Below are 24,322 nucleotides of genomic sequence, written 5' to 3' on the forward strand. Positions count from 1 at the left end.
CCTAGAATTTGATTCCTATGAGCTCTTGTATTTGAACCCCATATAACCACACACACGCACACATCGCTGTATGTACAATGGCCTGGAATTTCCTGCATATTTTCTCTTGGAGACATGCAAAATTGCATCGCAAAGCAAATACTTGGCCCAAAAGACCACTGAAAATTTGGCTTATATAATTATGTGCATAACCATAATATGCTCCAATTTCCTTGATCTGTTCAGTGGTTCAGTTTGTGGCACGTTTACCTATTAGATAGAAGATTGTGGGGTTAAGTTTCATTCAAGGCACTTTAGCATAAAATCCATGTTGATTGTCTAGTACAGTACTGAGCGAGTGCCACATTGATGGATGAGATGTTAAACCGAGGCCCTGTCTGCACTCTCAGGTGGATATAAAAGATCCTACTCTGATATGTTGAATATGACAAGGGGACTTAGCGTTGGTGCCATGACCAAGATTTATCCCCCTGTCAAAATCACAAAAAAAAAAGCAGATTAACTGGTCATTATCATGTTGTGGTTTGTGCAAGCTTGTTGTACACAAATTGGGTACCATTTTCCCTATATTATGCCTATACTTCAAAATTAATTCATTGGCTGTAAAACACTTTGGGACATCCTGAGACTGCGAAAGGCACGACAAGAATGCAAATCATTCTTTTTTTTGAATGATCATTTATGGTTCCCATTCCCTCGCACACATCTCTGCTCATGATTATAATCCCATCCCCAGTTTACAGAGCTTTATCCGCAAGTTTCCTGCAATTGCGCTTGCTCAGTGGGATTCTTCAAATTACACCCACTGTAGAAATGAAGATCACCATGGCCCTCAATATAATGATCAGGATCCTTTCAGGCATCCATGGGCATCATGTGCAGGATTAGTTGAGGGGCAGTGAGGGCCCTCCATAGGATTGGAACCTTTGTCAAATATAACCAGTCTGCAATGAAAGAAAGGCACCTCTTTAGGCCTGAAACATTCTTCTCGAGATGTTATATGGTCGGACAGTTAATGCTGGGTTTTCATCTATGAATGGCCTGTGACCTGCGTTGACAGTTGTTAAGAAGAAATAGTGTGTCTTTTAACTGTATTGTTCTTAAAAGGCTGAGGGAGTTAACAGTGCCAAATCAAAATAATAGGTTGTTCTTGTTTGAGCATTACCCATTGATTTCAATCTACTGGGGGTGTTACAGCATTACTAACTCAAGGATTTTAATATCTATAATCCTGTATAATTGCTGAAAGTGAGTCAGCGGACATGCTGTTTTATAAAAATTGGCCAATTGAAGTGGTATGTCACGAAATGTGGAATGATTTATTGATTAATGGTGACTGAAAAAGTCAAATTGTGTTCTTATTACATGGAACGGCAGGGTTTTTATTGATGTTTTGAGGAACGACTTCTTCGACTGTTCATGTCTGTTTTCTGCTTCTCTTTCTGTCTTTTTCTCCTTTCGCTCAGCTGAAAGATGATGAGTGCCATGATGATGGGCAGGGAAAGGAGTCACTTGAGGCTGGAGTGGATTCTCGGGAAAATCATGACTCATTGGTCTTAGAAACATAAAAATAGGAGCAGGAGGCCATTCGGCCCTTTGAGCCTGCTCCGCCATTCATTATGATCATGGCTGATCATCCAACTCAATAGCCATCACTCCGTCCATTAGTCCCATCACTTTGCTTACTCCGTTGCATTCCCACTATCTTCTCCCATTCTTATCAACCCTTTACTTTCTTTCCCACTTTGCTAAGTCCCATAATTACCCCCACCTCAAACTCTTTGAATTAGTCACTCAAACACTCTTTCTTTCTCACCGCTTTGTTGCATTGTCATTCACCTCACCCTTAACCTTCCAGTTAACCTTAAAGACGCAACTACAATTGAAAAATGTAAACTCTTCCAAAACATACATAGCTTTATGTAAAATAAATAACTGCCTTTGTCTTTACTGACACATGGGAGAGGGAAGGGAGTGAAATCTTTTCAGATCTTCTCCCACAGTGCTGCCATAACTTTGGTGGAAACATCACTTATGCAATAAGCAGGGTTTCTGCCAAAGTTAGATCAGTGGAACAGAAAATCAAAGCCAAGTCACCCCATGAAAAAGTGAAATTCCAGCCCTGTTTACCAAGCCTGGCCTCATTCTCCCATTGAGTTGGATCAGGGGCGGGATTCTCCACTGCCCGATGGCGATATTGTAATTGGCGATTGGGCGGAGAATCGATTCCGACACCGAAATTTGGGTTTGTGGCAGTTTGACACCGGTCAGCCATGCTCTGCTACCTCCGAAATGGCACTATCGCGTCGCTCACCTCGGACCGTTGCAACGGCATTGTCGCATCATCGGCCGGCCTCCCGTGATGCTCCGCCCCCGATGTGCCGAGTTCCCAAAGGAGCGGGACACATGTGGTCTCAGTTATACGGGAACCCGGCGTGGTGGCTGCTGACTGTGTCCAGCGCTGCCACACTCGGCCAGAATCCGTGCCACTGGCCTGTGGGGCTGCTGCGAGGGTTGGGGGGACTGGTGGGGGGTGGCCAGGGAGTGGGCTGGGGGGTCGCGGAGGGCGGGTCGGGTCTGCTCAAGGCCGGAGCATGTTGCATGGCGTGACCACTGCAGGTCGTCAGCCATGTGCGGCCAGTGACCCAGCCATTTCCGGTGCGGGAGCGGGAGTTTAATCCGGCACCGCTGCTCGCCTCTCACCGGTCCCGGAATCAGTGACGATTTTGTGCAGATTTTTTTGGTCATAAAAGACCACACATACTCTGCTGGTGTCAGTGCTTAGCCGCTGAAATGGAGAATCCAGCCCCAGATTTGTAGGTCCACAGACTTTGCAGATTTCATTAGATTTTCCAACACAGAATTGTTCAGTCTTAACAAGAGCAAAACATTAGTGTTGAGCTATATTAGCATGGATAGAGGACTGGCTAATGAACAGGAAACAGTGAGTTGTAATAAATAGGTGCCACTTGGATCAATGCTGGGGCCCAACTATTTACTATCCATATTAATAGCTTGGACATACTGTATTGTAGCCAAATTTGTGATGATACAAAGAGTGATAGGGAAGCAAGGTTCGAGGAAGATAGAATCTTCAAAGGGACACAGATAGGTTAAGTGAGTGGACAAAAAAATTGTCAGATGAACAAGAAATTGCCAGGTGGCATATATGTGCGAAAATATGATGTCCACTATGGCAAGAAGAATAGAGAAGGAGAATATTATTTAAATGGACTGAGTACATTTAGAGAGATTTGGGTGTCCTTGTACATGAATCAGGTACAAGAAATAGTTAGGAAGACAAATTGAATGTTGGCCTTTATTGCAAGTGGGTGGAGTATAAAATAAGTCTTACCACAACTATATAGAGCATTGGTGAAACCACCTAGAGCACCGTGTTACCATTTTGGTTTCCTTACTTAACGAGGGATACTGTTACATTGGAAGCAGTTCAGATGGTTCACTAGCCTGGTTCCTGAGATGAGACTCAAGGGGCCCAGTTGCCAATGCCTGCTCCTATTTCTTGTGTTTTTTATCTATCTTCTCTTCAATGTCTCACACCGCAGACCATCAACTAATTTCTTTGTCTCTGCCACCATATCAATTTTAGTAAAAGATAAAAAATAAATTAAAACCTAAAGCCGAGCAAACCTTTCTCCAATATCGCTGGAAAGTTATCTTTGGAAAAACGTGAAATAGACTGATAGATAAATCAAGACATTCAAAATAAAATATTCTCCTTAAAAATAGGTTAGAGATGAGAATTGATTTAAATATTTAAAATGATAAAGGGAATAGATGGTTATTTGAATATAAACAATGTGCAGGGGTTTGATGAAAAGACAGGAGAATGGTACTAAGTCATGATGCTTGTTTGGAGAGTCAAATGGCCTCCTTCTGCGCTATAACAATCCTGTGTTTCTGTGAGGTGCAAGGCATTTAATCCAAAACAGAATAACAGGGTATCAAACTACAAAACAAGCAAGTGAAGGAACTTTTACACTCGGACATTATTATCAAATGAATAACTTGCCGTTCTTTGCATCGTTCTACCCTGGAGGCATGAGAGATCTGCTGCCAAGAAATTACTGAACTCCATGATTACTTGATGCTCCCTCAATGGAAGGTTCACCATCCTGAAAGGTGTAATTTTGTTCGATAATGTAAGTTTGCGAAACAATGAAAGTTACGAATAGAAGCTTGGAAGCAACTAAAAGGGCTATTGTTGGAGTGCTAAGTGATGAGCATTCATATGTCAGGGTAACAACGTTATAGAAATAGCACATCATAATTTGCTGCTGTAGAGGACCATCCAGCAGCATCTGCTGTCAAACTTGTGTTTGAATTACAACATCATTACGAAGGAAAGCACATTTCTAACAACTATGTGAACAGGGCAAATAGCAGGGTATCTCGTTAACTAACTGGATTGAAAGATTGGGAAATTAACAGCACAAGAATGAGAAGGGAAAAAAAGAAAACATAAATAAACTTTTCCCCTTGGTGGAGAGATCAATGACTAGGGCGCATACATTTAAAGTAAGGGACAGAAGGTTTAAGAGTTGTGAGGAAAACCTTTTTTACCCAGAGGGTGGTGGGAGTCTGGAACTCTGCCTGTAAGGGTGGTGGAAGCAGAGACCCTCATAACATTTAAGAAGCATTTAGGTGCACACTTGTGATGCCAAAGTATACAAGACTATGGGGCAAGTGCTGGAAAATGGGATTAAAATACTTAGGTGGTTGCTTTTGATCATCCAGCGCAATGAAATGAAATGAAATGAAAATCGCTTATTGTCACAAGTAGGCTTCAAATGAAGTTACTGTGAAAAGCCCCTAGTCGTCACATTCCGGCACCTGTTTGGGGAGGCTATTACGGGAATTGAACCGTGCTGCTGGCCTGCCTCGGTCTGCTTTCAAAGTCAGCGATTTAGCCCTGTGCTACCTGTTCCTGCCTTTACCCCATATCCTTTGATCCCTTTCGTCCTAAGAGCTACATGTAACTCCTTGAAAACATACAATGGTTAGGCCTCAACTATTTTCTGTGGTAGGGACCTCCACAGGCTCACCACTCTTTGGGTGAAGACATTTTTCCTCATCTCAGTTCTAAATAATCTACCCCATATCCTCAGACTGTGATCCCTGCTTCTGGACCCCCCCCCCCCCTCCCTCACCAGGAATATCCTTCCTGCATCTACCCTGTCTCGTCCTGTTAGAATTTTATAGGTTTCTATGAGATCCCCCCCCCTCATTCTTCTGAACTCCAGCAAATATAATCCTAACCGCCTCAATCTCTCCTCATGTCAGTCCCGCGATCCCATAAAACAGTCTGAAACCTTTACTGCGCTGCCTCTATAGCAAGAAAATCCTTCCTCAGATAAGACCAAAACTGCCCACACAATTCCATGTGTGGTCTCACCAATGCCCTACATATATTGCAGCAAGACATCTCTGCTCCTGTGCTTGAATCCTCTTTCTATGAAGGCCATTATACCATTTGCCTTCTTTACCGCCTGCTGTACCTACATGCGTACCTTCAACGACTGGTGCACAAGGCCACCCATGTCTTGTTCACATTCCCCTCTCTCAATTTCCAACCAGTTTTCAGTACCAGAGAGTTTTTTTGGCAGTAATTAACACAATCACTATGTTAAAATGACACTTTTACTGAAATAGGAGATATAACTTTCTATTGTGTGTTCAATTCACATTGACTGCACAAATGCAGCAACATCATGCATTCAATGCGTGTTGATGGTGAGACTGACAGCGAGATGCCATTTTTGTGAAGTTAATGGTAGAAAGGCACAACTCTGCCCCAAACTTTTAGATATTTGAGTTTAACTACTTATCAGCCCCTTCAGCCTCACCATTATATTGGCAGCAAATTACCTTCTGCTTCTAAACCCTAAACCTTCCGTCCAAAATTAAGACAAGGTTTTATAGACTAAAATCTTCTGAATTCAGACTAATTTAATAGTTTAATTTTAAAATGTTTAATTGAAATTATAATCTTTTAGATTTTCCTCATAAAGAAAAATGGCGGGTTAGTTTGAGTTGGTGACCTAATCTGACTGATAGTGCGAGCTGTTTCATCTTTTGTAGAGTGCCAATGCGTATCAATTCTTTTGAACTATAAGTTTAATTTGTTTGATGAACTGCTTATGCAGAATCTTCATTTTCTAGTACCCCATACATTGGGCATCCAGCAATTTAGTGTTGCCAGATTTTAATCTTAAGCAGTGTCCTAACAATCATGAAATCGAAAATAAACTCTTTTGCAAAATGGGTCATTAGCTAAGATTGACACACGGCTCGGCCTAATCCAAATGCCCAACAACTGGAGTGAGTTCTCCCAGTGAGCCAGAGAAGACACAGCCAGAGTGAGACAGAACCAAGAATGAATTTGGGAATTTGAATCTAGGTGGGAATTCGAAGCTGGGTTGGGAGGAGGTGCTTTTTATCCCTGGTAAGTGACTGGTAAGTAGTGTTTCCGTTTTTCTGTTTCTTTTCATTGGTATATTTATTTATTTTTTTCTTCGTTGTTTATTTATTTATTTAAATTTTTTGGGGGGAAATTGTAATTGTTGAAGTTAACCGAAGGTTTAAGACATGGCAGGAGATCTCAGACCCGTGTCATGCTCCTCGTGTGCGATGTGGGAGCTCAGGGACACGCCCACTGTCCCTGGCTCCTTCACGTGCAAGAAGTGTGTCCAGTTGCCGCTCCTGTTAGACCGCTTGACAGCTCTGGAGCTGCGGATGGACTCACTTTGGAGCATCCGCGATGCTGAGGACGTCGTGGATAGCACGTTTTGCGAGTTGGTCACACCGCAGGTGAAAGGTACTGAGGGAGATAGAAAATGGGTGACCAAAAGACAGAGCAAGAGTAGGAACACAGTGCAGGTGTCCTCTGCGGTCATCTCCCTGCAAAACAGATATACCGCTTTGGATACTGTTGAGGGAGATGGCTCACCAGGGGAAGGCAGCAGCAGCCAGGTTCATGGCACCGTGGCTGGCTCTACTGCGCAGTTGGGCAGGAAGAAGAATGGCAGGGCTATAGTGATAGGGGACTCAATTGTAAGGGGAATAGACAGGCGGTTCTGCGGATGCAATCAAGACTCCAGGATGGTATGTTGCCTCCCTGGTGCAAGGGTCAAGGATGTCTCGGAGCGGCTGCAGGACATTCTGGGGGGGGGGGGTGGTGAACAGCCGGCTGTCGTGGTGCACATAGGCACCAACGATATAGGTAGAAAATGGGACGAGGTCCTACAAGCTGAATTTAGGGAGTTAGGAGTTAAACTAAAAAGTAGGACCTCAAAGGTAGTAATCTCAGGATTGCTACCAGTGCCACGAGCTAGTCAGAGTAGGAATGTCAGGATAGAGAGGATGAATGCGTGGCTCGAGATATGGTGCAAGAGGGAGGGATTCAAATACCTGGGGCATTGGAACCGGTTCTGGGGGAGGTGGGACCAGTACAAACCGGACGGTCTGCACCTGGGCAGGACCGGAACCGATGTCCTAGGGGGGGTGTTTGCTAGAGCTGTTGGGGAGAGTTTAAACTAATGTGGCAGGGGGATGGGAACCGATGCAGGAAGTTGGAAGGTAGTAAAACAGGGACAGAAACAAAAGGCAGTAAGGGGGAAAGTGTAAGGCAGAGAAACCATAGTCAAAAATCAAAAAGGGCGACAGTACAAGGTACAGTGACTGAGGGGAGCTCAGTGAATAGGACCAGGAATACTAAAAGGAATAAAACGGGAAGTAAAAACATTAATGGTAAGCAACGCGGCAGGTTGTTACATGAAGATATGGGTTCAACGACAGGGAAAATTAGGAGAAAGGTTAAGAGGAAATATAACTTATGAGAGGTACTGATCGAGGTGTTAAGATTCAGAACAGAGGTAAAAAAGCCAACATAAGTGTACTTTACCTGAATGCTCGTAGTATTCGGAATAAGGTAAATGAGTTGATGGCGCAAATCATCGTGAATGACTATGATTTAGTGGCCATTATTGAAACATGGTTAAAGGATGGTCACGACTGGGAGTTAAATATCTGAGGGTATCAAACTATTCGGAATGACAGAGTGGATGGTAAGGGAGGTGGTGTAGCTCTGTTATTTAAGGATGACATCCGGGCAACAGTAAGGGATGACATCGGTGCTATGGAGGATAAGGTTGAATCCATTTGGGTGGAAATCAGGAATAGTAAAGCGAAAAAGTCACTGATAGAAGTAGTCTATAGGCCACCAAATATTAACATTATGGTGGGGCAGGCAATAAACAAAGAAATAACTGATGCATGTACAAATGGTACAGCAGTTATCATGGGGTTTTTTAATCTACATGTCGATTGGTTTAACCAGGTTGGTCAAGGCAGACTTGAGGAGGAGTTTATAGAATGTATCCGCGATAGTTTCCTAGAATAGTATGCAATGGAACCTACGAGGGAACAAGCGGTCCTAGATCTGGTCCTGTGTAATGAGACAGGATTGATTCAGGATCTCATAGTTAGGGATCCTCTTGGAAGGAGCGATCACAATATGGTGGAATTTAAAATGCAGATGGAGCGTGAGAAGGTAAAATCAAGCACTAGTGTTTTGTGCTTAAACAAAGGAGATTACAATGGGATGAGAGAAGAACTAGCTAAGGTAGACTGGGAGCAAAGACTTTATGGTGAATCAGTTGAGGAACAGTGGAGAACCTTCCAAGTGATTTTTCACAGTGCTCAGCAAAGGTTTATACCAACAAAAAGGAAGGACGGTAAAAAGAGGGAAAATCGACCGTGGATATCTAAGGAAATAAGGGAGAGTATCAAATTGAAGGAAAAAACATACAAAGTAGCAAAGATCTGTGGGAGACTAGAGGACTGGGAAATCTTTAGGGGGCAACAGAAAGCTACTAAAAAAGCTATAAAGAAGAGTAAGATAGATTATGAGAGTAAACTTGCTCAGAATATAAAAACAGATAGTAAAAGTTTCTACAAATATATAAAACAAAAAAGAGTGGCTAAGGTAAATATTGGTCCTTTAGAGGATGAGAAGGGAGATTTAATAATGGGAGATGAGGAAGTGGCTGAGGAACTGAACAGGTTTTTTGGGTCGGTCTTCACAGTGGAAGACACAAATAACATGCCAGTGACTGATGGAAATGAGGCTATGACAGGTGAGGACCTTGAGAGGATTGTTATCACCAAGGAGGTAGTGATGAGCAAGCTAATGGGGCTACAGGTAGACAAGTCTCCTGGCCCTGATGGAATGCATCCCAGAGTGTGAAAAGAGATGGCTAGGGAAATTGCAAATGCACTAGTGATAATTTAACAAAATTCACGAGACTCTGGGGTGGTCCCGGCGGATTGGAAATTAGCAAACGTGACACCACTGTTTAAAAAAGGAGATAGGCAGAAAGCGGGTAATTATAGGCCAGTGAGCTTAACTTCGGTAGTCGGGAAGATGCTGGAATCTATCATCAAGGAAGAAATAGCGAGGCATCTGGATGGAAATTGTCCCATTGGGCAGACGCAGCATGGGTTCATAAAGGGCAGGTTATGCCTAACTAATTTCGTGGAATTTTTTGAGGACATTAACAGTGCGGTAGATAACGGGGAGCCAATGGATGTGGTATAACTGGATTTCCAGAAAGCCTTTGACAAGGTGCCACACTAAAGGTTGCTGCATAAGATAAAGATGCATGGCATTAAGGGGAAAATAGTAGCATGGATAGAGGATTGGTTAATTAATAGAAAGCAAAGAGTGGGGATTAATGGGTATTTCTCTGGTTGGCAATCAGTAGCTAGTGGTGTCCCTCAGGGATCAGTGTTGGGCCCACAACTGTTCACAATTTACATAGTTGATTTGGAGTTGGGGGACCAAGGGCAATGTGTCCAAGTTTGCAGACGACACTAAGATAAGTGGTAAAGCAAAAAGTGCAGAGGATACTGGAAGTCTGCAGAGGGATTTGGATAGGCTAACTGAATGGGCTAGGGTCTGGCAGATGGAATACAATGTTGACAAATGTGAGGTTATCCATTTTGGTAGGAATAACAGCAAAAGGGATTATTATTTAAATGATAAAATATTAAAACATGCTGTTGTGCAGAGAGACCTGGGTGTGCTAGTGCATGAGTCGCAAAAAGTTGGTTTACAGGTGCAACAGGTGATTAAGAAGGCAAATGGAAATTTGTCCTTCATTGCTGGAGGGATGGAGTTTAAGACTAGGGAGGTTATGCTGCAATTGTATAAGGTGTTAGTGAGGCCACAACTGGAGTATTGTGTTCAGTTTTGGCCTCCTTACTTGAGAAAGGACGTACTGGCACTGGAGGGTGTGCAGAGGAGATTCACTAGGATAATCCCAGAGCTGAAGGGGTTGGATTACGAGGAGAGATTTAGACTGGGACTGTACTCGTTGGAATTTAGAAGGATGAGGGGGGTTCTTATAGAAACATAAAAGATTATGAAGGGAATAGATAGGATAGATGCGGGCAGGTTATTTCCAGTGGCGGGTGAAAGCAGAACTAGGGGGCATAGCCTCAAAATAAGGGGAAGTAGATTTAGGACTGAGTTTAGGAGGAACTTCTTCACCCAAAGGGTTGTGAATCTATGGAATTCCTTGCCCAGTGAAGCAGTAGAGGCTCCTTCATTAAATGTTTTTAAGATAAAGATAGATAGTTTTTTGAAGAATAAAGGGATTAAGGGTTATGGTGTTCAGGCCGGAAAGTGGAGCTGAGTCCACAAAAGATCAGCCATGATCTCATTGAATGGTGGAGCAGGCTCGAGGGGCCAGATGGCCTACTCCTGCTCCTAGTTCTTATGTTCTTTGTAACTATTTCCCTGGTTATATGCTAAACTAATACAGTGGAGATAAACAAATGCTATGAATATTAACTTGCAAACTGAAAGTGCATCAATAAATCAAGGATATCCAATAGCTTAGAATTCACTTCTATTATTAAACAACTATTATCCAATGGTCCATAGAGCATATTTTAATATATTATAAACAGCAAACACAAGAAATGGGCAGAATCTTGTAGTTTTGTTGAGTGACTCAACAGTGGAATGAGAAGTCTGCGGTACTTCTACTGGAGACTGAACGACTGGCCACGCAGTCACGTAGCAGCCAGCCAATTTGATATTCATAATCAAGGACCAGGCCAGTCATGTGGTAGGGTCAGGTAGGAGGATGACAATCCAGCTGTTTCCTCATTGGGTTAAAAGGCACCGGAAGTGGCAAACACTCCCTGCAATCCAGCAGCATCAGTCTGGCTGCAAGTGGACTTGTTGAAAATACAGCTGCTGCTGCCAATTACTCACTCTTCCCCCCCCCCCCCCCCCCCCCGTTCTTCCTCCAGGCTATTTGGGAACAGAGGGAGGTCATGTTTTCCAGAAATGGCAGCAACCGACCCTTCTGCTTGCCTGCCCAAGGTGGTCTGGACACAGATTGTAGAGTAAGTGAACAGCCATGAAGTCCACAAGTGAAACTAGATCCAAAGCCCGAGAAAGATCAACAACCTCCTTAGCAAGGCTAAGTGACAAAGTATAGTCACTGTAAAGTGGTACTTATGATGACATCAATCAAAGGCTGTGTGAAATTGGCACATCCTCCCCTCGTCTGCGTGGGTTTCCTCTGATGCTCCTGTTTCCTCCTACAGTCCAAAGAGGTGCTGGTTAGAATAAAGAATATTACAACACAGGAACAGGCCCTTCAGCCTACCAAGCTTGTGCCGATCCAGATTCCTTAGTTAGACCTACTACTTATTGCCCAACGATCTGCATCCCTCCATTCCCCGCCCGTTCATGTGCCTATCAAGATACAGCTTAAATGTTATTGTGCCTGCTTCCACCACCCCCATGGCAACGTGTTCTAGGTGCCCATCACCCTCCGCGTGAAAAATGTTTCCTGCACTTCCCCCCTCTCACCTTGAACCTGTGCCCCCTTGTAATTGAGTCTTCCACCCTGGGAAAAAGCTTCTGACTATTCACCCTGTCCATACTTCTCGTACGTTTGTAGACCTCAATCAGGTCTCTCCTCAGCCTCCTTCTTTCCAACGAAAACAATCTGAGTTAGGTGGATTGGCTATGCTAAATTGCCACTTCATGTCCAAAGATGTGCATGTTAGGTGAGGTTATGAGGTTACAGGAATAAGGCGGGGCAGGGGGTGGAGTCGGTTGAGTTTTGGTGGTTTCAGAGGGTCGGCGCAGACTTGATGGGCCAATTGGCCTCCTTCTGCCCTGTAGGCATTCTAGATTCTAGGAATGTAAATGTGCGAGTCGGGAGGTATGGCAGATGGGAGTGTGGGTTCTAGGCCTCAGCACCAGATGGAACATGTGGACTGAATTTGTGGGACCCGTTCATGCTGTGTAAGTTGTACCAGTTGCAGGAGTCTGTGTGTGGAACACTTACAAGGGAAGTGACAGTATGTTTCATAGGCCTGTGTGCTCTTAAAACAGTGAGACAATATTCAATCTTGACTGCCTTGTCAGGGAGCAGGGCGGACACCCAAGTCAGCAAAACCAGAATGCTAAGACAATAGAGCGAGGATGTCTCCAACCTCTGTTGAGAACTGCGCATACAAGAGACATGTGTGATACAGTGCTGGGAAGGGGGAATGTTATTTTCCCTGAACTAATTTTGTGTTCTCCATTGCAAATCCTTGCGTTCAGGAGGGAAATCAACTGCAGTCAGCAGCAACGTGGCACTCCACCTCGGAGACGTGACATGGAACACTCAGAGGATCCACCATCATGCTCCCCATATGTTCCAACACTGCAGGGATAGCCACCTTGGTGTGAACACATTTCCGAATAGGCTTGAGGTCTCAATCTGGTGAACCCACCACAGACACATTGCAGCAGCTAATGGAGGATGTGACAACTGAAGTCCCTGATAGTCAGAGGGCTGTTGGAAACCTGGCCCTTGCTGGGCCCCATGCTGACAATGGGCCTCTGGAAACCGTTGCAAGAAACCGGTGAGAAATACAGAAACATGCAAAGGAACATCTGGCGGTGATGCCACAGGCTGTATGGTTGCGGAGTTATTCAGGCCATGAGTTCTGCCATTGCATACCAAAAGGAGGAATCATAGAATTTACAGTGCAGAAGGGGGCCATTTAGCCCATCAAGACTGCACCGGCCCTTAGAAAGAGCACCCCAGTCAAGCCTACACCTCCACCCTATCCCCGTAACCCCAGCTAACCTTTTGGACACAAAAGGGCTATATAGCAAGGCCAATCCACCTAACCTGCACTTCTTTGGACAGTGGGAGGAAACCGGAGCACCCGGAGGAAACCCACGCAGACACGGGGAGAAAGTGCAAACTCCACAGATTGTACCCCGAGGCCGGAATTGACCCTGGGACCCTGGAGCTGCGAGGCAGCAGTGCTAACCACTGTGCCACCAATTCAGGGACATCTTCTCAGGGTACATAAATAGTGAACTGGCACTTCTCTTTCAATGACCCCCAGTGCCTCTAGAGGTAAAATCACGGTTGGTCTCTCTGCCATCTCCTCACTAACCACCTTCAGTTCTTGAGCTGCATTTCATTTGCTCCTGTTCATATCAATTTTCTGCCTCTTCTATCAGCTGACCTACTTTATTAGTCACAAGCCCATCAAGATTTTTTTTTCTCTCCTGTCAATACCGAGACTAAGATTATTAAGGCAACTCCACCATTTCATTATCTATCATAATTTCACTGTAGTCATTTTTGACAGGCCAATTCACTTCGCTAGGTGTTTATAAGAAACCTTTACTATTTCCCATTACTTTGGCTATAAGATTTTTCTCTCCTCATATGCCCTCTTAGCTCTCTCTATTTCTATTTATTATGGAATTTATAAAACTCTCTTTTGTGTTACTTGGTAATTTTTAAAATTCAGAAAAGCAATACACGTGAAATGAGTTTGCACCCAAAATAATTACTGACACAATTTATGTCATTGAAAAACTTTTATTTCCAAATATTAGCAAATAAAACTGAATAAAAAGCACTAAATGGAAAAGACACTGGTTATGGTTTTGTTTCTAAAAGGAATATCATTTTTAAACAGCACAATTTTAATTCTAATTATGGATAATTTACCACTTTATGAAAGCTTATTGTTAAACCAAACAAAATTAGAACTTACAAAGGGTTTTGGGCATTAGGTGATGTTAGGATGTCATCTCTTTCTCCCAAACTTTTTCAAATGAGTCCCTTACTTTTTCTTGCTTGAGAACTTATAAGCTATTGGACAGCACTTTTCTCTCCCCTTTAACCTAGTGCACTTGCAAACAATATTCTTGTGTGTGTATAGATATATACTCATCGGAATAAGTCTTTTGGGCTGTTCTCTAACAGGAAATAGAGATATCTGAAAGTTCAAGTAATTTTACTGCGCTGTTGTACATATGTGTATCTTTATGCGCGAGATTAAGTACAATTGAAATTGATTCATCGTCTCTATCATGCTGTATTTGAGAAGAATAGAGAAGGCATCTTTGAGTGATGAAAGGTCATTGATCTGAAATGTTAATTCCATTTTGCCCTCCATAGATGCAGCCTGACCTGATAAGCATTTCCAACATTTTGTTTTCATTTGAGCATGAGAATGTATGTTCATTAGTGCAGGCTGAATATTATAGACATCGTACTTTTCCAACCTTCCTATCAGCAAGGAAGAAGTAAGAAATCTTCCTGCACCATCGCAAAACCAGTTGGTTCTATTTTATTCGTTTGAGAATATTGTACAATCTAAAATTGGTCATTGTATGCTGCATGCAAGGGACTCGGGCCAATTTTATTGCAATGGTTGCACAAGAAACATGAAAGTGTCTTTCAATTGATTTTCTGTGATGTGTAGCAAATTGTGCAAAACCCACTATTGCAGTATAGAACAGGAGTGAACATATCACCGCAGTACTTGATGTTTGCCACTGGATGCTGCTAGTAAGGTATCCAAATAACGCCAGTAGGCTGGAAAAATCAAGTGCCATACATTTTCCAGTGTCCATCAGGCTTCACAGATTTTTGCCTGATCTGGATTTCTTCCCCTCAAAATTGTAAATAGGAGACATTGATCAGTGAATAATCTTCATAATCTGCAAATTTTAAATAAATTTCAATGCAGTTTTTATTCCCTTTGGGCATTAAGGATGATCCAGTTCACAGTATGACATTAGAATAGTGCTAATAAACTCGAGCACTTTTTCAGATATCTTTTCACACTGGTGAAAGAACCTTGGAAAAATCTTGGAAGTGATTTATTCCAGCATGTCAATGGAGGAAATCTAATTTTCAGTATTAAATATATATATATATATATATATATATATAAAACACAACAACGTGATTATTTTGTGCAAAATAAATTGAATGTTCGATAATTTAACTTAAACTATTGAACTATGGGAGTAGATTGAATATCACCCTCCAGATCTGACATTTAACTGCATGGAAAATGGAAATAAAAACAGCTGTCTGTAATTCAGTGACTGTAAGACACCTGTAGAATAAATATTGCATTACTCACAACACTATTCAGTAGCTCCTTGATGCATGGAAAGAGCAACATACAGTTCATTATACAGGTGTGATCTTTTGTAAGATCAGAACAGAGTATTTCCTTGCAATCAACCACTAAAACCTATAGTTGTGGCATCAATGTTCTTTTATGACCACCATACAGAAGACAGAAAGTGCATTACCAGCTACAGAACATGACCTAATATATCACATAGAAATTAAACTGTTTAGAATAGATGATACAAAAACACACAGCAGGGAGTGAATTTGAAGGCATATTTCCAAGATTCAGGTTACATTGCTACTCCAGGATCTCACACAGTTTAGTTGCAACCTGAGCCTTCTGAATTAGATTAGAGTATTGCAATCAATCTCAAGTATTCACTGGGCAGATAAACATTGTAATAAAAATACATTTCATGAGGAGACAATACTCTTTATGATACACCAACATCTCTGCTGGTAGAAAAGCTTTAACCATTTTCAATGCTAATGTAATAGTTCTGACTTGGCAAATGCATCCTCTAGTTTTCCATTGTGTATATTTCCATCATTTTCTAAGTGTTTCACTCAAACCTCTGTGTAGAATTGTACAGGTGGAAAGGTTAAGAGTCGATGAGACATTCTCTTCACTTTTTATAGGCTGTAACATATTAATCTGACTGCAGAACCAAACAGTAGGTCACCAATTACAGTATCTGTCTGATACTCAAAAAGATTACACAGTGAGATGGTGGAAGTGGTTGTGGCCTATAATAATCTATGAAAGGACTTGATGTTACATTGAGCCTTATTTAAGTGAAAGCATGAGGGAACATACACAAATGAAGACAAAGCTGCAAATTTCACTTTTTGTAACAGATAAATTATGTAATAGATAGCTAAAACAAAAGTAAAATACTGCAGATGTTGGAAATCTGAAACAAATGTAGAAAATGCTGGAAACATTTGGTCGTTCAGACAGCATTGGGGGAGGGAAGTAGAGTTAATGTTTTCAATCTGTTTCTCTTTTCAAAAATGCTGCCTGACCTGCTGAGTACTTCCAGCATTTCCTGTTTAACGTAGTGTTGAAATCTGATTATATTCCGGCTATTTAAAAACGTCACATTAATCTTCTTCTGCATACATGCTAAGAAAATAAAACTTTACTGAACCATTTCAAAACCTCAGCTGGCTTAAGGGGGCAAATCACATATAAAGACCATTCGCACATACAGTCAGCATATTTAAGCTTTGTCTCTGATGCTTAAAACATGCTCACAATGGTTTGGCACTTGTCCAGCTCGTTTTAAAAACTGCATTGCTCTAAAATGATTACATGTAAAATAATTTTATTTCAGATAAAAGCTACTGATTTTGTTTAAAACAAAATTGTATGATCAATTCTCCTCTATCAAATTTTCTCTACTTCCTTCCTGAAAGCAATGACTTCTGCTGAGGTAGAATTCCAGGGTGACAGATATCTACTGGTACCTCATATAAGCAGCCACACCTCAACACAGAACACCAGCAGCTGTTTGACCACAGACGACATTACAACTGATCCTAATCCTCACTTGTCTAGAGGTTTAGACTTCAGTGGGGACAAGTGAATCGTGATTGGATGCAGGAATTTAGCTGATTTTCAGTTAATAAAGCTGGGACTCTCAGCCTAAGTAAGAATCCTACCTAATGTTCCACCTGAGGTCAACTAACTCAACACAAATTGGAAATTCAACCTGAAATATTTCTGTTCTGTATGGCAGAGAGATACTGAACCATAGGTGCAATTGGATTGATCAATCTGTAAGAAATATTTGAACCAGCACAATCACCATTTTCTTTACCCCACAAACATCAGGATAAATGTATATATTCGAGGAACAACTAAGTGTCAGTTCCCCGACAGTGACACGGCTCATCTTTTACAAGTCCCCTTACTCTCAGTCACGTTTGTTCCAAACGTCAAAACAAACCATTTTTCTTTAAAAAGAACCAGACACAAATTTTGTACCAACAGAAAAATATACTGCACTGCTGGACCTGGTAGTTGAAGTGAATAAACAACTGATTCCAAACCAGCAGGTTTGAGCTTCAATCTCATTGCTGCTCCTCATCTAAATGTTCCGGTTGTCTCAAGTGTTGTCACAGTTTTATCAGTGATTAACCATACAGTTTGGTCGAGCACAAGGCAGACGTATTTCCACCTGGCAGAGGCCAGTCCACTATCCAGAAAAACATTTCTCATTGGTTGAACAAACCTCATTCAACGATCCTGGCTCAAAGGGGTTTCATGAATTTAAGTGTCACCCAGAGGAAGGAAATATGCAATAAAAACAAGGATACCTATGAAATACATAACTTTAAAGTTACAGGGCACTGCAGCTTTTTAGCCTCTTAAAAATAACACTTTTATCTTGAAATACTTCTAAAATCCAGCCTGTAATTTTGTTGAGAAAGGAATGCTGTTTCTTAACATTTTGGCAATTAAAATTGTGGAAACACTGACTAATAAAAGCATAGGAAATATATAATTAGGACTTTCGTTCATGTGCTGTGGCAATGGTCAATCGTACATCTCCTCGAACATTCTTTGCCCCATAGCAATATATGCTTCCTTCTCTTCAGTTGTCATCTGTGCCACGAGCTCCAGACATTGGCTAACCTGGCCATACGAATATGGCTGTCCTGCTACCAACACAGTTGGTTCATCCTCCACTTCTTCAAACTCTTCATCCTCTTCTGCTGCTGCCACTGGGAATGATGCTGCAGCTGCCTGTGGTCGAGGTGATTCATCTTCTGACTCACTGGTATCACTCTCTGAATCACTAGCATTTGAAGTTGGGATTGCAGCAGCTGCAGCCACAGTTGCAGATGTACTTTTCTTTTCATGGATGAGCAATGTTTGCATGACCTCTTCATTTGCTTTCATTGGGTTTCCTTTTCGCTCACGATCTTGATATGAGTCAACATCATTATCACCTGTAATATACATAGCAGTGGAGAAATGTTAAAGAATTGGATTTCCAAAGCAAAGAACTTCCCACACAGTTCATTTCATCACATAGCAACTGATTGAATATGAATAGAATGATTACGGCTTTTCATATGCTTTAAAGATCAACACATGGTAAATATGCAGCAGTAATCAACTGGTTGGATGTGTCCCTGCCCCTGCCATTTACAGAGTTTTGGATTAGTCTCTCCCACGGTGGTCTAAAGTGCTGTTCTATTAAAGTCAATAATCCACTCGAAGATGCACACATGCTAACCAACACACTGCTTTATCAGAGCAGCAATATAATGCAGGAGACCAACCATGCCAATCTCAATGCTAAAAATACAGTTGACAAAAATCAATATAACAAAATAAATAGTACTGAAAAAGCATTTCATTTTAAAGGAGAATTTCACCTTCCCCCTGTTTATTTTAAATGAAACTTTTATGCAGTTTAACTTGCTGTTACCTTCTAAATAAATTATTTAAAAAGTACGGCTTAGAATGTTCTTGAAATACAGCAACTGAGTGTGTCCATAATTTAAAACAATTTTGTGCAAATTATGAATTTCAGCATAGTGAAAAGATTTAAAATTCTATGACTCAAACTAATATTGATCTACTTAATTAATTAATTGATGGAGATGGGATAAGCCATTGACTGCACCAGCTCTGAGGTCCGTAATTCGCTATTATAGTTGGCATGCTGTATATAGATTTATTTTTGGGAGTAAGCTTGCAATGGGAAACCTGAAAGAAAGATTTGCATTTGTACAGCACCTTTCATAACCTCAGTGTTGCTCGTGGCTCAGTGGTTAGCATTCTTCGCCTCTGAGTCAAAAGATTGTGGGTTCAAACCCCACTCTAAAGTCCCTCTCAGATGGATGTAAAAGATTCTGCCACACTATTTCAAAGGGGAGTTATCTTAAGTGTTCTGGCCGATATCCATCTCTCAATTGATACAACTAAAACAGTTTATCTACCTGGTCATTATCACATTGCTGTTTGTGTGCAAATTGTCTACCGTGCTTCCTATCATAGAATTTACAGTGCAGCAGGAGGCCATTTGGCCCATCGAGTCTGCACCGGCTCTTGGAAAGAACAACCTACCCAAGGTCAACACCTTCACCCAATCCCCCATAACGCAGTAACCCCACCCAACACAAAGTGCAATTTTGGACACTATGGGCAATTTATCATGGCCAATCCACCTAACCTGCACATCTTTGGACTGTGGGAGGAAACCGGAGCACCCGGAGGAAACACACGCACATACGCGGAGGATGTGCAGACTCCGCACAGACAGTGACCCAAGCCGGAATTGAACCTGGGACCCTGGAGCTGTGAAGCAATTGTGCTATCCACAATGCTACCGTGCTGGACCAACTACAGTGACTGCATTTCATTTATCGTAGTGTTTTGGGACATCCAAAGTCATGAAAGACACTATTGCATTGCAAGTCTTATTTTGCACGACGCTTTAGAATCATAGGGTGGGATTCTCCGAGCCCCGCGCCGGGCCGGAGAATCGGCGCAACCGCGCTACGCCCCCCCCATGCCGGCACACGATTCTCCGAAGAGCGGAGAATCAGCACCATTTGCGCCGGCGCGTCAGTCGCGGGCTGCTGTCCGCGGCCGGGCCGCCGATTCTCCGGGCCAAGCGGCCGCGCGGAAACGGCAGAGTCCCGCCAGCGCTGTCCACACCTGCTCGCAGCCGGCGGGAACTTTGTGCGCCGGGTTGGGGGGCAGCCTGTGGGGGGTGTGGGGCTCCTTCACCGGGGGGGGGGGGGGGAGGGACACCTCCGATGGGGTCTGGCCCGCGATCGGGGCCCACTGATCGGCGGGCCGGCCTTTCCAACCCCGGCCCTATTTTGTTACGTGGCTGGCCCCTGAACCCCCACGCCATGTTACGTTGGAGCCGGCACATTGAAGAAGTTCCCCGTGCATGCACGGGTTGGCACGGTGCCACTGTGCATGCGCAGGTTGGCATGGCGCCCAGTTCGCACCGGGAAGGGAGGCGTGAACCGCTCCAGCGCCGTGCTGGCCCCCTGTGGGGGCCAGAATCGGTAGTGCCCGCGCCCTTTTTGCGCCATCGTGAGATGCGACGGCGTTCAAGACGATGCGGACACTCTGCCTCCATTTCGGAGAATCCCGCCCATAGTCACTGTTGTAAAGTATGAAATGTGGCAGCCATTCAGCACAAAGTATGATCCCACAAACAGCAATGTGATAAAGATCAAATTGTTTTTTTGTGATGTTGGTTGAGGGATAAATATGGACCAGAACTCTGGCAGAAGTCTGCATTGTTCAACATAGTGCCACAGGATCCTTTGCTCCCACAGTGAGGGCAGACAGGATCTCAATTTGATGTCTTGTTTAAAAGACAGTACCTCTACGAGACAAGCTCTCTCTTAGTACTCAACCTCTGAGTCAGAGGCATTCATGCCACTACTGAGCCACGGCTGACATTGGGGCATAAAACGGTATAATTAATGGACGTTTTATCTTTTTAATAACTATAATTATAAACAAAGCAGCTGGATCCCTTTTTTACATCCACTCATTTGCAGCACAAAACAAATAATTTGTCCTTTTTGTAAATCAACTCTAAGAATCAGTTCAGAAATTGAAAAGAATTGGATAACAGAAACTATACTCTTTACAGACAGCTAAAATGAACAAGCTAAATTCTATACTTCAGTAGGGATAGTACTTACTTTGATGAATTTGCAAATAAATAGGGAAATGCAAGCTGATATCTCACCTTCCTGAACTTCTTCCAAATCTTTAAAGCCTCCGCGGACAGTGCTCTCCCTCATCCAGATTGGTCTCTCCTTAGTTGGCTTTCCGTCAGATATAATATTATGCTGAACATCATGTTCTTCCATGTTGATGATGACTTTTTGTGTGTAGAGATCCTCATATGTAGGCCCTCTGCTTGCCCACGATTCTTTTTGCAGCATGTTTCCACTGCCAGCGCCAAGTGCCCGTTGACTGAAAAATTAAATTAGTAAATATCAGCATCAGTCAGGAATATAACAAAATGGTCCAGGATCATGGATTTTGCTTCATTATCATAAACTGAGTATGAAAACCTTTGAAAAAAATGTTATTGATGTGCTGTAGTTTCTGTCCACATTCGTTGTGTCAAATTGAACAAATTGAGCTTAGAAAAAAGGTTCCACATTAAGTTTTTGATTATTTCTGCTGAAAAATTCAGGCCTTCAATAATCAGGTTGCTCTGGAATGTTTACCTATCTTCACCATTTTGGTGTTCACTCAGAACTAATTAAAACTTCTTTTATGTTGCCTGAATTTGAATTCTAATGCTGCTTTTGAAATCCTTGCATTATGATTAAGTTAAGGGACCTGCATGCACAATTACACTTCACACACAAATTAATTAATATTGATAACGTGCACATAACTATTTCAACCAAGATATAAAAAATCTGATGAAAGCTGGAGAAAATAAAATTAGCCGGCTTTTCCAATTTGGTTAAGGGGATGCTATGGATTCTTACACTTATTTGAACAATTTGGGAGAAAAGTTCCACTGTCCTTTCTGGAAGAGTAAAAAGCATCATACTAGATTACATGTTCTTGGAGTGAAATGTGAACTTTCAGCTTTATGACTCAAGAGTTAAGACTGGTATGAGGAAAAGTGAGACAGACTGGTTTTGTTTCACTGGAGTTTAGAAGATTGAGGGGGTAACTTGATTGAAGCATCTAAGATACCGAGTGGTCTCGACAAGGTGGACATGGAAAGGATGATTCATAGAATTTACAGTGCAGAAGGAGGCCATGCGGCCCATCGTGTCTACACCGGCTCTTGGAGAAGAGCACCCTACCCAAGGTCAACACCTCCACACCCTATCCCCATAACCCAGCAACCCCACCCAACACTAAGGGCAATTTTGGACATTAAGGGCAATTTATCATGGCCAATCCACCTAGCCTGCACATCTTTGGACTGTGGGAGGAAACCGGAGCACCCGGAGGAACCCCACGCACACACGGGGAGGACATGCAGACTCCGCACAGACAGTGACCCAAGCCGGAATCGAACCTGGGACCCTGGAGCTGTGAAGCAATTGTGCTATCCACTATGCTACCGTGCTGCCCACATAGGACCCTCTTGTGGGTGAGTCCAGAATTAGGGATCGCCCACATAGGACAGAGATTAGGAGAATTTGTTTTGCCCGAAGGGTTGTGCAACTTTGTAACTCAGAAGGCAGTGGAGGCGGGGGAAATGAATTTTTTTTAAGCGGAAGTAGGTAGTTTCCCTTGCCGAATAAGAATCAAAGGTTATCGGGGGTCGATGGGATCATGGAAATCGAAACACAGGTCAGTCATGATCTTGTTGAATGGCAGAGCAGGCTCGAGGGGCCGAATGGCCTACTTCTGCTCCTATTTTGTATGTTTGCATGCTGCCAACTTAGGCAAGCTGGCACGAGAGAGCAAATGGAAGAGTAATGGGGGAAACATTTGGAAACAAGGAAATACTTGTGAAATATAAAGTCGATAAAGAGAAAGTGTGTTAGAAGCATACAGAGAAGAAGAGTAATAGCAGTCCAGGTCCAAATGCAGCAAGACCTGTACAATATCCAGGCTTAGGCTGACAAGTGGCAAGTAACATTCATGCCACAAAAATGCCAGGCATTGACCAAAAGGATGTAACTATCACCCTTTGACATACAATGACATAACCATCGCTGAACCCCCACTATCAACATCCTGGGTTACCATTGACCAGAAACTGAACTGATTAGCCATATAAATACTATGGCCATAACGGCAGGTCAAAGGCTAGGAATCCTGTGGCAAGTAACTCACCTCCTGACTCTCCAAAGTCTGTCCACCATCAAGTCAGGAGCTCCAATAACACTCAAGAAGCTCGACCCCATCCAGGACAAAGCAGCTCGCTTGATTGCTACAATTTCCACAAACATTCAACCCCTCCACCACCGACGAACAGTGGCAGTCGTGTGTACCATCTAAGGTGCACTGTAGGAACTCACCAAGGTTTCTTAGGCAGCACCTTCCAAACCCATGACCACTACCATCTAGAAGGCCAAATGCAGCAGATACCTGGGAAACCCACCACCTGGAGGTTCCCCTCCAAGTCACTCACCATCCAGACTTGGAAATATATCGCCGTTCCTTCACTGTTGCTGGGTCAAAATCCAGGAACTCCCTCCCTAACAATGCTGTGGGTGTACCTACAGCTCCAGAACTGCAGTGATTCAAGAAGTCAGCTCACCACCACCTCCTGAAGGGTAACTAGGGGTGGGTAATAAATGCTTACCTAGCCAGTGATGCCCACATCCCGTAAATGAATGGAAAACAAAGCATTTAATACAACCAATTAAGTAGTGAAATGCTTAAGACAAAAAACATGTACAATCCTGCAGATATGGTTTCACCAATGACCTGTACAACTGCACCAAAGCTTACCTTTTATATTCCATTCTCCTTCAATAAATGACAACATTCAATTTGCCTTCTGAATCACTTGCTGTACCTACACACTAACTTTTTGTGATTATGTACCAGCACACCCAGATTCCTAGTATTGTAGAGTTCTGCAATCTCTCTCCATTTAAATAATATTCTGCTTTTCTATTCTTCCTACCAAGTGGACAAATTCACATTTTCCCACCTTATATTCCATCTGCTATTTTTTGCCCACTCACATAACCTTAGTAAATCCCTTTGCAGACTCTGTCCATCTCACAATTGACTTTCCTACCTATCTTTGTGTTGTCAGCAAATTTTGCAACCATACCTTCACCCAAGTTATCAATATAGATTGTAAATAGTTGAGGCCTCAGGCTGATCCTCTGGCACT

General features: G+C 42.7%; 1 protein-coding gene across 3 annotated transcripts in view; it reads right to left on the reverse strand.

Moving 5' to 3' along the window:
• Nucleotides 1-13,920: 13,920 nt before the first annotated feature.
• The window catches only part of gtf2e1 (general transcription factor IIE, polypeptide 1, alpha), a 112,338-nt gene continuing 101,936 nt past the window's right edge, over nt 13,921-24,322 (reverse strand). For all 3 annotated transcript variants that reach the window (XM_072513715.1, XM_072513713.1, XM_072513714.1), the window contains exons 4-5: nt 21,236-21,465; nt 13,921-18,455 (exon numbers count right to left, since the gene is read on the reverse strand). In XM_072513715.1, the coding sequence (XP_072369816.1) occupies nt 18,040-18,455; nt 21,236-21,465 (646 nt within the window). In that variant the 3' untranslated portion in view covers nt 13,921-18,039. The remainder of the gene's footprint in view (nt 18,456-21,235; nt 21,466-24,322) is intronic.

Source organism: Scyliorhinus torazame, chromosome 8 (genome assembly GCF_047496885.1).
Source record: "Scyliorhinus torazame isolate Kashiwa2021f chromosome 8, sScyTor2.1, whole genome shotgun sequence".
In the NCBI taxonomy this organism is placed as follows: domain Eukaryota; kingdom Metazoa; phylum Chordata; class Chondrichthyes; order Carcharhiniformes; family Scyliorhinidae; genus Scyliorhinus; species Scyliorhinus torazame.